The sequence below is a fragment of the Calonectris borealis genome, unplaced genomic scaffold, assembly GCF_964195595.1.
Source record: "Calonectris borealis unplaced genomic scaffold, bCalBor7.hap1.2 HAP1_SCAFFOLD_286, whole genome shotgun sequence".
NCBI classification, from domain to species: domain Eukaryota; kingdom Metazoa; phylum Chordata; class Aves; order Procellariiformes; family Procellariidae; genus Calonectris; species Calonectris borealis.
In genome coordinates, this window is record NW_027441670.1 from 26330 (window position 1) to 39096 (window position 12767).

General features: G+C 63.8%; 1 protein-coding gene across 1 annotated transcript in view; it reads right to left on the reverse strand.

The window, feature by feature from the left end:
• LOC142077517 (retinal guanylyl cyclase 1-like) overlaps positions 1 to 7951 on the reverse strand; it is a gene marked incomplete at its 3' end in the record, with an annotated part of 34092 nt that extends 26141 nt beyond the window's left edge. Inside the window, exons 1-5 of the mRNA XM_075139471.1 lie at positions 6322 to 7951; positions 4167 to 4468; positions 2229 to 2583; positions 751 to 835; positions 532 to 628 (exon numbers count right to left, since the gene is read on the reverse strand). Of these exons, the coding sequence (XP_074995572.1) occupies positions 532 to 628; positions 751 to 835; positions 2229 to 2583; positions 4167 to 4468; positions 6322 to 7951 (2469 nt within the window). The remainder of the gene's footprint in view (positions 1 to 531; positions 629 to 750; positions 836 to 2228; positions 2584 to 4166; positions 4469 to 6321) is intronic.
• Positions 7952 to 12767: the final 4816 nt, after the last annotated feature.

Sequence of the window (12767 nt, forward strand, 5' to 3'; positions counted from 1 at the left end):
GAACACGTCACCCATGGGAACACATCACCCATGGGGACCCACCAGCCTGTGGATCTTCTCCCAGGGTAGAGCCTGGCCCTGGAGGAGACCTCAGGCCATGGGGACATGTCACCCATCGGGACACACCTCAGGCCATGGGGACACGTCACCCATTGGGACACATCACCAATGGGGACCCATCAGCATGTAGGTCACCTCCCAAGGCAGATCTTGGTCACAGGGACACTGGAGACACGTCACCCATGGGGACCTGTCACCCATGGGGACCTAACAGTCCATAGGTCTCCTCCCCAAGGTCACCTTGGCTATATGGAAGACACCAGGCCATGGGGACCCATGACCCATGGGGACATGTCACCCATGGGGTCCCACTAGCCCACGGTTCTCCTTCCAAGGCCAAGACTGACCATGGGGTAGACTTCAAGCCACAGCATCTTCTTTCCAGCCACTTCTGGGGCCATTGAGTCCCTTAGCCAACATGGCCACCAGGGGGGTGTCCCCCCCCCACCACCAGGACCCCCCATCCCTCACCTGCTTGCTGCTCTGGGTGTTGATGAAGGTCAGGTCCTCCATGGTGAGGATGATCTTATTGGGTCCCTTCATCAGCTGGGCCTGCTGGATGCGGCGCCTACAGGGAGGGGACACAGAAGCTTGCTGGGGTGCCCCCCCCCCCCCACCCAGGGACCCTGTACCTCCCCAAAGTGTCCCCACCTTGAGCCCCACAGCACCCCATGAGGTGGTGGCACCCACCTGATGAAGCAGGCGAGGGCAGCCCCTGCTGCCGCGAGGGCGGAGATGAGGACAAACATGAGGAGGACGAAGGTGGCGTCCACCCCTGTGCCGGAGAGAGGAAGGGGGTGAAGGGGGGGCGTGGCCCAGAGGAGCCACCCAGGGCCTCCCATGGTGGGCCACGGTCACCTAGGAATCCAAGGCCACCCATGGCCACCTGAGACTGCTTATGGTCATGGATGCCCACCATGGTCACCCGTGGCCACCTCCGGTCAGCCATGGCTATTGATGACTGCTTAGGGTCACGGATGCACACCATGGTCACTCGTGGCCACCTATGGTCAGCCGTGGCCACCTATGGTCAGCCATGGCCACCGATGACTGCTTATGGTGATGGATGCACACCACGGTCACCCGTGGCCACCTCCGGTCAGCCATGGCCACCGATGACTGCTTATGGTCATGGATGCTCCCCATGGTCAGCCGTGGCCACCTATGGTCAGCCGTGGCCACCTATAGTCAGCTGTGGCCACCTATGGTCAGCTGTGGCCACCTGTGGCTGCTTATGGTCATGGATGCTCACCATGGTCAGCCGTGGCCACCTATGGTCAGCTGTGGCCACCTATGGTCAGCTGTGGCCACCTGTGGCTGCTTATGGTCATGGATGCCCACCATGGGTGGGTGGGTGGGTCGGTGGGTGGATGGATGGACGGGTGGGTGGGTGGGTGGGTCGGTGGGTGGATGGATGGGTGGGTGGATGGATGGATGGGTGGTTGGGTGGGTGGGTGGGTGGTTGGATGGGTGGGTGGGTGGGTGGATGGATGGGTGGGTGGATGGGTGGGTGAATGGATGGGTGGGTGGGTGAATGGATGGGTGGGTGGGTGAATGGATGGGTCGGTGGGTGGGTGGATGGATGGGTGGGTGGGTGGGTCGGTGGGTGGTTGGATGGGTGGGTGGGTGGGTGGATGGATGGGTGGGTGGATGGGTGGGTGAATGGATGGGTGGGTGGGTGAATGGATGGGTGGGTGGGTGAATGGATGGGTCGGTGGGTGGGTGGATGGATGGGTGGGTGGGTGGGTCGGTGGGTGGATGGACGGGTGGGTGGGTGGGTGGGTCGGTGGGTGGATGGACGGGTGGGTGGGTGGGTGGGTGGGTCGGTGGGTGGATGGATGGATGGATGGGTGGTTGGGTGGGTGGGTGAATGGATGGGTGGGTGGGTGGGTGTGTGGGTCGGTGGGTGGATGGATGGACAGGTGGGTGGGTGGGTGGGTGAATGGATGGGTGGGTGGGTCGGTGGGTGGGTGGGTGAAGGGATGGGTGGGTGGGTGGGTGGGTGGATGGAGGAACCCACAGAGGAAGGAATGGACGGAGGGATGGCCAGCCCCACTAGGCCGGCCGGCTGGTTGGACATCTCAGGGACACCCGTGGGACCAGCTGGTCATCCCCGAGCTGATTGGACAGACAGAGGGGGGGGAGGGACCTCGGCGCTGCCCACTCACCCCCGTTGCAGATGGAGCCCGACTCAAACCAGCAACCGGCGTCGGTGCCGGGGCTGGAGCTGTGGGGCCAGTGGACACCGTGGCCACGGTAGCTCAACCCCCGCGTGCCCGGTTCTAGCCCGTAGACCGGCCACAACTGGTCACCCTTGCCATCCGTGTCCAGCACCACGTAGGGGACGCTGACGTCCCCGTCCTCGGTGACGGAGAAGGATTGGCAGAAACCCTCCAGGTAGAAGTCTCGGGCGTTCTCGGCCACGCTGGTGCCCATCACCCAGCGGCCGTTGCGTCGCGTGGCCTCCACCGCCTTGGCCAAGAAGTGGATGGAGTTGTAGATGGTGGCGAAGAGGGGGTGGACCTGTGGGGTGAGAGGAGGTGTTAGGGGGTGGGGTTCTATGGGGACACCTATAGGACAATGCCATTGGCCACGGCCATCTCCACCCAAGCCTGGTGGCCACGGTCATCTCTACTCAATGCCTGTCTACCTTCGCTCAACTCCCATTGGCTATCATCATCTCTGCCCGTCTCCTATTGACTACCGTCACATCCAACCCCTCCTCTCATTGGCCGTGACCACCTCCCTCCAACACCACAATCACGCCCACCCAAGTCCCATTGGCTCCACTAACTGCCCCACCCCATGTCCAACCCATAAGCCTGATGGCTCCCATCCCTGCCCCACGGATGTGTCCCTCACCCCACAGATGTGTCCCTCATCCCATGGAGATGCCCCCAACCCCCTGGAGGTGCTCCTCACCCCACGGATGTGTCCCTCACCCCACAGGTGTGTCCCTCACCCCATGGAGATGCCCCCAACCCCCTGGAGGTGCTCCTCACCCCATGGATGTGTCCTTCACCCCATGAATGTGTCCTTCAACCCACGGATGAGTCCTTCACCCCACAGATGTGTCCCTCACCCCACAGATGGGACCCTCACCCCACAGATGTGTCCCTCACCCCACAGATGGGACCCTCACCCCATGGATGAGTCCTTCACCCCAAGATAGGTCCCTCACCCCATGGAGGTGCCCCCAAACCCCTGGAGGTGCTCCTCACCCCACGGATGTGTCCCTCACCCCACAGATGGGTCCCTCACCCCACGGATGTGTCCCTCACCCCACAGATGGGTCCCTCACCCCACGGATGTGTCCTTCACCCCACAGATGGGTCCCTCACCCCACAGATGGGTCCCTCACCCCACGGATGAGTCCTTCACCCCAAGATAGGTCCTTCACCCCATGGAGGTGCCCCCAAACCCCTGGAGGTGCTCCTCACCCCACGGATGTGTCCCTCACCCCACGGATGTGTCCCTCACCCCATGGAGATGCCCCCAACCCCCTGGAGGTGCTCCTCACCCCACTGATGTGTCCTTTACCCCATGAACGTGTCCTTCAACCCACGGATGAGTCCTTCACCCCACAGATGTGTCCCTCACCCCACGGATGTGTCCTTCACCCCACAGATGTGTCCCTCACCCCACAGATGGGACCCTCACCCCACGGATGAGTCCTTCACCCCAAGATAGGTCCCTCACCCCATGGAGGTGCCCCCAAACCCCTGGAGGTGCTCCTCACCCCACTGATGTGTCCCTCACCCCACAGATGGGTCCCTCACCCCACGGATGAGTCCTTCACCCCAAGATAGGTCCCTCACCCCATGGAGGTGCCCCCAAACCCCTGGAGGTGCTCCTCACCCCACAGATGTGTCCCTCACCCCACAGATGGGACCCTCACCCCACGGATGAGTCCTTCACCCCAAGATAGGTCCCTCACCCCATGGAGGTGCCCCCAAACCCCTGGAGGTGCTCCTCACCCCACGGATGTGTCCCTCACCCCACAGATGGGTCCCTCACCCCACGGATGTGTCCTTCACCCCACAGATGGGTCCCTCACCCCATGCAGGTGACCCCAACCCCCCCCCCGGAGGTCCCTCCCACCCCACCTGGGTGGGGTCGATGTGCACAGGGATCTCATAGGCCTCCTTGGCCTGGCGCAGGGCCTCGTGGAAGGTGACGTCGGGCGAGTCAATGGTGACGGTGAGGACGGCGTCGTAGGCCAGGCGCAGCTTGGTGTTGTTGGCCAGGACGGGGTAGGGGACGCGGTGGTAGGGCAGGGGGAAGGTGAGGACATCGTAGGGGATAAAGACGTAGGTGCCGTCGGTCATGCCCATGTCCTCGGCCTTCTCCAGGAGGACCCGCTGCTCCTCACCGCCCAGTAGCACTGAGTGCATGCACATCACCACCACTATGGGGGGGAGCAGGGGAGTCACGGTGGGGACAACCCAGCCGTCTCCACCACCCGTGCCTGCTGGAGCTCCCCAGCCAACCTTGGGCTCGCAGGCAGGTGGATCTTCTCCACCCAGGCCCACCTGCTCCATCCTTCAACCAGCCACTGCCATCCTTCCTCCACCTCCTCCATCTCTATCCATCCACACCCACCACCTCCATCCATCCTTCCTCTCCCACCTCCTCCATCTCCATCCATCCTTCATCCATCCATGCCCACCACCTCCACCCATCCTTCTTCTCCCACCTCCTCCACCTCCATCCATCCTTCTTCTCCCACCTCCTCCATCTCCATCCATCCTTCCTCCACCCGTCCATGCCCCCTCTTCCATCTCCATCCATCCATCCACGCTCCCTCCTCCCCCATCCACTCCCTCCTCCCCATCTCCATCCATCCTTCCTTCATCCATCCATGTCCACCATCTCCATCCATCCTTCTTCTCCCACCTCCTCCATCTCCATCCATCCTTCCTCCACCCGTCCATGCCCTCCTCCTCCATCTCCATCCATCCATCCACGCTCCCTCCTCCCCCATCCACGCCTGCCTCCCCCACCTCCATCCATCCTTCCTTCATCCATCCATGTCCACCACCTCCATCCATCCTTCCTTCATCCATCCATGTCCACCACCTCCATCCATCCTTCCTCTATCCATCCATGTCCACCACCTCCATCCATCCTTCCTTCATCCATCCGCACCCAGCACCTCCATCCATCCTTCCTCTCCCACCTCCATCCATCTCCATCCATCCTTCCTCTCTCACTTCCTCCATCTCCATCCATCCTTCATCCATCCATGCCCACCATCTCCATCCATCCTTCCTCCACCCGTCCATGCCCCCCTCTTTCATCTCCATCCATTCATCCACGCTCCCTCCTCCCCCATCCACTCCCTCATCCCCATCTCCATCCATCCTTCCTCTCCCACCTCCTCCATCTCCATCCATCCTTCATCCACCCATACTCACCATCTCCATCCATCCTTCCTCTCCCACCTCCTCCATCTCCATCCATCCTTCATCCACCCATACTCACCATCTCCATCCATCCTTCTCCCACCTCCATCCACCTCCATCCATCCTTCTTCTCCCACATCCATCCATCCATCCATCCATCCATCCATCCGTCCACACCCAACTCCCCGTCTCCATCCATCCCTCTTCCATCCATCCACGCCCACCACCTCCATCCATCCTTCCTCTCCCACCTCCTCCATCTCCATCCATCCTTCATCCATCCATACCCACCACCTCCATCCATCCTTCTCCCACCTCCATCCACCTCCATCCATCCTTCTTCTCCCACATCCATCCATCCATCCATCCATCCATCCACACCCAACTCCCCGTCTCCATCCATCCCTCTTCCATCCATCCACGCCCACCACCTCCATCCATCCTTCCTCTCCCACCTCCATCCACCTCCATCCATCCTTCTTCTCCCATCTCCATCCGCCCATCCACGCCCAACTCCCCATCTCCATCCATCCCTCTTCCATCCATCCACATCCACCACCTCCATCCATCCTTCCTCTCCCACCTCCTCCATCTCCATCCTTCCTCCATCCATCCATACCCACCATCTCCATCCATCCTTCTTCTCCCACCTCCTCCATCTCCATCCATCCTTCATCCATCCATACCCACCATCTCCATCCATCCTTCATCCATCCATACCCACCATCTCCATCCATCCTTCTTCTCCCACCTCCTTCCACCCATCCACACCCAACTCCACCCACCTCCATCCATCCTTCCTCTCCACCTCCCCCTCCTCCCCTCCTCCCCTCCCCCCCCACCCCCACCCTGTTACCTCTGACGCCGTCGGCCCTCTGCACCCTCCTCAAAGCCTCACGGACCTCGTCCTCCTGGGTCCCGGCAGCGGTGACGACGGTGACGGGCAGCCCCCGAGCCCGGAGGTCCTGGGCCAAGCCCTGCCCCACCTCGCGCCAGAGGTCCTGTGGGGCGGAGAGCACGGCCACGTGGGCCCAACGGAAGAAGCGGAGGACGATGTGGAGCACCCCAGCGGGTTCCGGCATGGGGGTGACCAAGGTGTCCAACCCCTCGACGTCACCCAAGCAAGCCCAGGAGACCAAGGGCTTGTTCCAAGCGGCCGCCAAAAGCCCGGCAGCCCCACAAGTAGCCGGGTTGAGGGGTCCCACCAAACCGGTGGCATAGCGGTCAACGTTGAGCAGCCCCGTCACGGCTTGGGGGGTCTGACACGCCTCGGCCAACACCACCGCGTCCCACCAATAGCCTTCATTGAGGGTTGGGTCACGGTTGAGACGGGCCACGGCTAAGCGGGAGGCCACCTCGGGCAAAGCCTGGGCCAGGAGGGGGTCACAGGTCCAAGGACCTATCACCCCCACCTTGAAGGTGGCCCCCCAAGTTGAGGGTAGGTGGAGGAGGAGGAGGAGGAGGAACAGGAGGAGGTGGGGAGGCCACCGGGGGTGGTGGGAGAGGCGGAGGAGGAAGCTGGTGGAGATGGCACCATGGCGGGAGGGGACGGTTTGGGAGGTGCCACCACCATGGGAGGTGCCACTGTGAGAGTTGCCTTCATGGGAGATGCTGGTGGTTCGGGTGACACCACGGCTGTGGGAGACGCCACCACTGTGGGAGATACCACCACTGAAGGTGCCACCACCATGGGAGATGCCACCACCATCGGAGTTGCCATCACGGGAGATGCCACCACTGTGGGAAGTGCCACCACCGAAGATGCCACTGTGAGAGTTGCCATCGTGGGAGATGCCACTGGTTTTGGTGACACCATGGGTGTGGAAGATGCCACCACCATGGGAGATGTCACCACTGTGGGAAATGTCTCCACTGTGGAAGATGTCACTATTCTGGGAGATGCCACCACCGTGGGATGTGCTGCCGGTGTGGGAGATGCCACCAGCCTGGGAGATGGCGTTAAGGGAGGTGCCACCACCAGGGGAGACGCTGTCATGGGAGATGCCACCACCATAGGAGATGCCACCACTGTGGGAGACGCTGTCATGGGAGATGCCACCACCATAGGAGATGCCACCACCGTGGGAGAGGTTGTCATGGGAGATGCCACCACCATAGGAGATGCCACCACCGTGGGAGAGGCTGTCATGGGAGATGCCACCACAATAGGAGTTGTCATCACTGTGGGAGATGCCACCATGAAAGATGTCACCACTGTGGGAGATGACGTCATGGGGGACGCTGCCAGGATGGGTAATGCCACCGCAGAAGATGTCACGGCAGGAGATGCCACCATGGCAGAAGCCGCCACAGAAAAAGTCATCATGGGAGATGCCACCGTGGGAGACGTCACCGTGGGAGATGCCACCATGAGAGATGACGCCATGGGAGATGCCACCACGGGCAAAGCCAGCATGGAAGGTGCCACTGCAGGTCACGTCCCCACGGCTGCTGCCACCGTGGGAGAAGCCACCGCAGGGCCGCATGGTCCAGGGTGAGCTGGGGACGTTGGGGACGAGGCGGGGGGGGGTCCTCAGGTCCTGGGGGGCTGTGGCGGGAGGCGTCGAGGGGATCCGGTGGGGTCCAGCGATGTCACCATGGTGGGACGGGGACCAGTGGATCCGCAGGGCTGGGGGCCACTACCTGTGAGAGGGGGGGTGAGAGCGGGAGGGGGGGGCCCCGGACTGGGAGGTCCCGGATACCTGGGTGCTTGGGTGGGGGGCGTCCCTGGTGCCTGTGTCCCCTGGGTGGGGGGGTCCCTGGACGCCTGGGTCCTGGGGTGGGGGGTCCCCAGATGCCTGGGTCCTGGGGTGGGGGGAACCCAGACACCTGGGTTCTGGGGTGGGGGGTCCCCAGATGCCTGGGTCCTGGGGTGGGGGTCCCCGGATGCTTGGGTGCTTGGGTGGGGGGTCCCTGGACGCCTGGGTCCTGGGGTGGGGGGTCCCCGGACGCCTGGGTCCTGGGGTGGGGGGTCCCCAGACACCTGGGACCTGGGGTGGGGGGACCCCAGACACCTGGGTTCTGGGGTGGGGGGTCCCCAGACACCTGGGTCCCTGGGGTGGGGGGGTCCCCAGATGCCTGGGTCCTGGGGTGGGGGGGTCCCCAGACACCTGGGTCCCTGGGGTGGGGGGGTCCCCAGATGCCTGGGTCCCTGGGGTGGGGGGGTCCCCAGACACCTGGGTCCCTGGGGTGGGGGGGTCCCCAGATGCCTGGGTCCTGGGGTGGGGGGTCCCCAGACACCTGGGTCCCTGGGGTGGGGGGGTCCCCAGATGCCTGGGTCCTGGGGTGGGGGGGTCCCCAGACACCTGGGTCCCTGGGGTGGGGGGGTCCCCAGATGCCTGGGTCCTGGGGTGGGGGGGTCCCCAGACGCCTGGTCTTTGGGTGGGGGGGGTCTCTGGACACCTGGGTCCCCTGAAGCAGGGGGAGGAGCCGGCCCAGATACCCCCCCCCCACTCCCATCATCCCCCGCGGCCCCGTTAATCCCCCGTGGGGGGGTAAAACCGGGATTATCCCCCCCCCCCCAGCGCAGGGCGGCGGGGCCACGTGCGGGGCGGGGGGAGCGGGGGGGGGGTGACACCTTGTGACACCCCCCCCGTGTCACCCCCACTCTCTGTCACCCGCACACACCCACCCGTGGGACACCCCCATCTACCTACACCCCTGTGCCACACCCACCCGGTGTCACCCCCACCTGGTGTCACCCCCACCCTGTAACACCCCCACCCTGTGACACCCACAGGGTGACACCTGCACACCCGGTGTCACCCCCACGCGGTGTCACCCCCACCCTGTGACACCCACAGGGTGACCCCTGCACACCCGGTGTCACCCCCACCTGGTGTCACCCCCACCCTGTGACACCCACAGGGTGACCCCTGCACACCCGGTGTCACCCCCACGCGGTGTCACCCCCACCCTGTGACACCCACAGGGTGACCCCTGCACACCCGGTGTCACCCCCACCTGGTGTCACCCCCACACTGTGACACCCACAGGGTGACACCTGCACACCCGGTGTCACCCCCACCTGGTGTCACCCCCACCCTGTGACACCCACAGGGTGACCCCTGCACACCCGGTGTCACCCCCACGCGGTGTCACCCCACACTGTGACACCCACAGGGTGACCCCTGCACACCCGGTGTCACCCCCACGCGGTGTCACCCCCCTGTCCCCGTGCCGGGCGCGGTGGCGGTGCCGGGTCAGGCGGTGCCGTAATCCCACCCCGGTTATTTCTGGCACCTTCATCCCCCGCAGCTGGGTCACCCCGTGGGCCACGCCTGCACACGCGTGTGCCGGGACACGTCTCACACCTGCACACGCGTGTGCCGGGACACGTCTCACACCTGCACACGCGTGTGCCGGGACACGTCTCATGTCTGCACACACGTGTGCCGGGACACGTCTCATGTCTGCACACACGTGTGCCGGGACACGTCTCACACCTGCACACGCGTGTGCCGGGACACGTCTCATGTCTGCACACACATGTGCCGGGACACGGCCCAACCCGCACACGTGTGTGCCGGGACACGTCTCATGTCTGCACACGCGTGTGCCGGGACATGGCCCAACCCGCACACACGTGTACCGGGACACGTCTCACACCTGCACACATGTGCCAGGACACGTCTCATGTCTGCACACGCGTGTGCCGGGACACGGCCCAACCTGCACACGCGTGTGCCAGGAAACATCTCACAACTGCACATGCGTGTGACAGGGACACGTCTCACACCTGCACACACGTGTGCTGGGACACATCTCAACCTGCGCACACGTGTGCCGGGACACGTCTCATGCCTGCACACGCGTGTGCTGGGACACGTCTCGTGCCTGCACATGCATGTGCAAGGGATATCTTATATAACTGCACACGTGTGTGCCACGACACGTCTCAACCTGCACACGCGTGTGCCAGGGGTATGTTACATAACTGCACACGTGTGTGCTGTGACACGTCTCACGCCTGCAGACGCGTGTGCAAGGACACGTCTCATGTCTACACACGTATGTGCCGGGACACATCTCACGCCTGCACACGCGTGTGCTGGGACACGGCTCAACCTGCACACGCGTGTGCCAGGACACGTCTCACGCCTGCACACGCGTGTGCCGGGACACGGCTCAACCTGCACACGCGTGTGCCAGGACACGTCTCATGTCTGCACACACATGTGCCGGGACACGGCCCAACCCGCACACGTGTGTGCCGGGACACGTCTCATGTCTGCACACGCGTGTGCCGGGACATGGCCCAACCCGCACACACGTGTACCGGGACACGTCTCACACCTGCACACGTGTGCCAGGACACGTCTCATGTCTGCACACGCGTGTGCCGGGACACGGCCCAACCTGCACACGCGTGTGCCAGGAAACATCTCACAACTGCACATGCGTGTGACAGGGACATGTCTCACACCTGCACACACGTGTGCTGGGACACATCTCAACCTGCGCACACGTGTGCCGGGACACGTCTCATGCCTGCACACGCGTGTGCTGGGACACGTCTCGTGCCTGCACATGCATGTGCAAGGGATATGTTATATAACTGCACACGCGTGTGCCACGACACGTCTCAACCTGCACACGCGTGTGCCAGGGGTATGTTACATAACTGCACACGTGTGTGCTGTGACACGTCTCACGCCTGCAGACGCGTGTGCAAGGACACGTCTCATGTCTACACACGTATGTGCCGGGACACGTCTCACGCCTGCACACGCGTGTGCTGGGACACGGCTCAACCTGCACACGCGTGTGCCAGGGGTATGTTACATAACTGCACACGCGTGTGCTGGGACACGTCTCACGCCTGCAGACGCGTGTGCAAGGACACGTCTCATGTCTACACACGTATGTGCCGGGACACATCTCACGCCTGCACACGCGTGTGCTGGGACACGGCCCAACCTGCACACGCGTGTGCCAGGACACGTCTCACGCCTGCACACGCGTGTGCACCACCCCCCGGCCTCCCCAGCCCAGCAGGGCCCCGGGGAAATGGGAAAGGAGGGGACCCAGGCGGCCGGGGGGACCCCAATACCACAGTGGGGACCCCAATACCCCAGTAAGGGACCCCAGTACCCCACTGGGGGACCCAGGCATCTGGGTGGGAACCCCAATATTCCAGTGGGGGACCCCAATACCCTGGTAGGGGACCCCGATATCCCAGTGGGGGACCCCAATAGCCTGATAGGGGACCCAGGCATCCGGGTGGGGACCCCAGTACCCCACTGGGGGACCCAGGTGTCTGGAAGGGGACCCCAATATCCGAGTGGGGGACCCCAATACCCTGATAGGGGACCCAGGCATCCGGGAAGGGGACCCCAACACCCCAGTGGGGGACCCAGGTGTGTGGGTGGGGACCCCAATACCCCAGTAAGGGACCCCAATACCCCCAGTGGGGACCCCAATACCCCAGTAAGGGACCCCAATACCCCCGGTGGGGACCCCAATACCCCGGTCAGAGACCCAGGCATCTGGGTGGGGACCCCAATACCCCAGTGGGGGACCCAGGTGTGTGGGTGGGGACCCCAATACCCCAGTAAGGGACCCCAATACCCCCGGTGGGGACCCCAATACCCCGGTCAGAGACCCAGGCATCTGGGTGGGGACCCCAACACCCCAGTGGGGGACCCAGGCACCTGGATGGGGACCCCAATACCCCAGTAAGGGACCCCAATACCCTGGTGGGGGACCCCAATACCCTGGGAGGGGACCCCAATACCCTGGGAGGGGACCCCAACACCCCAGTGGGGGACCCAGGCACCTGGATGGGGACCCCAATACCCCAGTAAGGGACCCCAATACCCTGGTGGGGGACCCCAATACCCTGGGAGGGGACCCCAATACCCTGGGAGGGGACCCCAACACCCCAGTGGGGGACCCAGGTGTCCAGGTGGGGACCCCAATACCCCCGGTGGGGACCCCAATACCCCGGTCAGGGACCCAGGCATCTGGGTGGGGACCCCAACACCCCAGTGGGGGACCCAGGCACCTGGATGGGGACCCCAATACCCCAGTAAGGGACCCCGACACCCTGGTGGGGAACCTAGGTGTCTGGGAGGAGACCCCAATACCCCACTGGGGGACCCCAATACCCTGGTGGGGGACCCCAATACCCTGGGAGGGGACCCCAACACCCCAGTGGGGGACCCAGGTGTCCAGGTGGGGACCCCAATACCCCCGGTGGGGACCCCAAAACCCCGGTCAGGGACCCAGGCACCTGGATGGGGACCCCAATACCCCAGTAGGGGACCCAGGTGTCCGGGAGGGGGACCCCAACATCCGAGT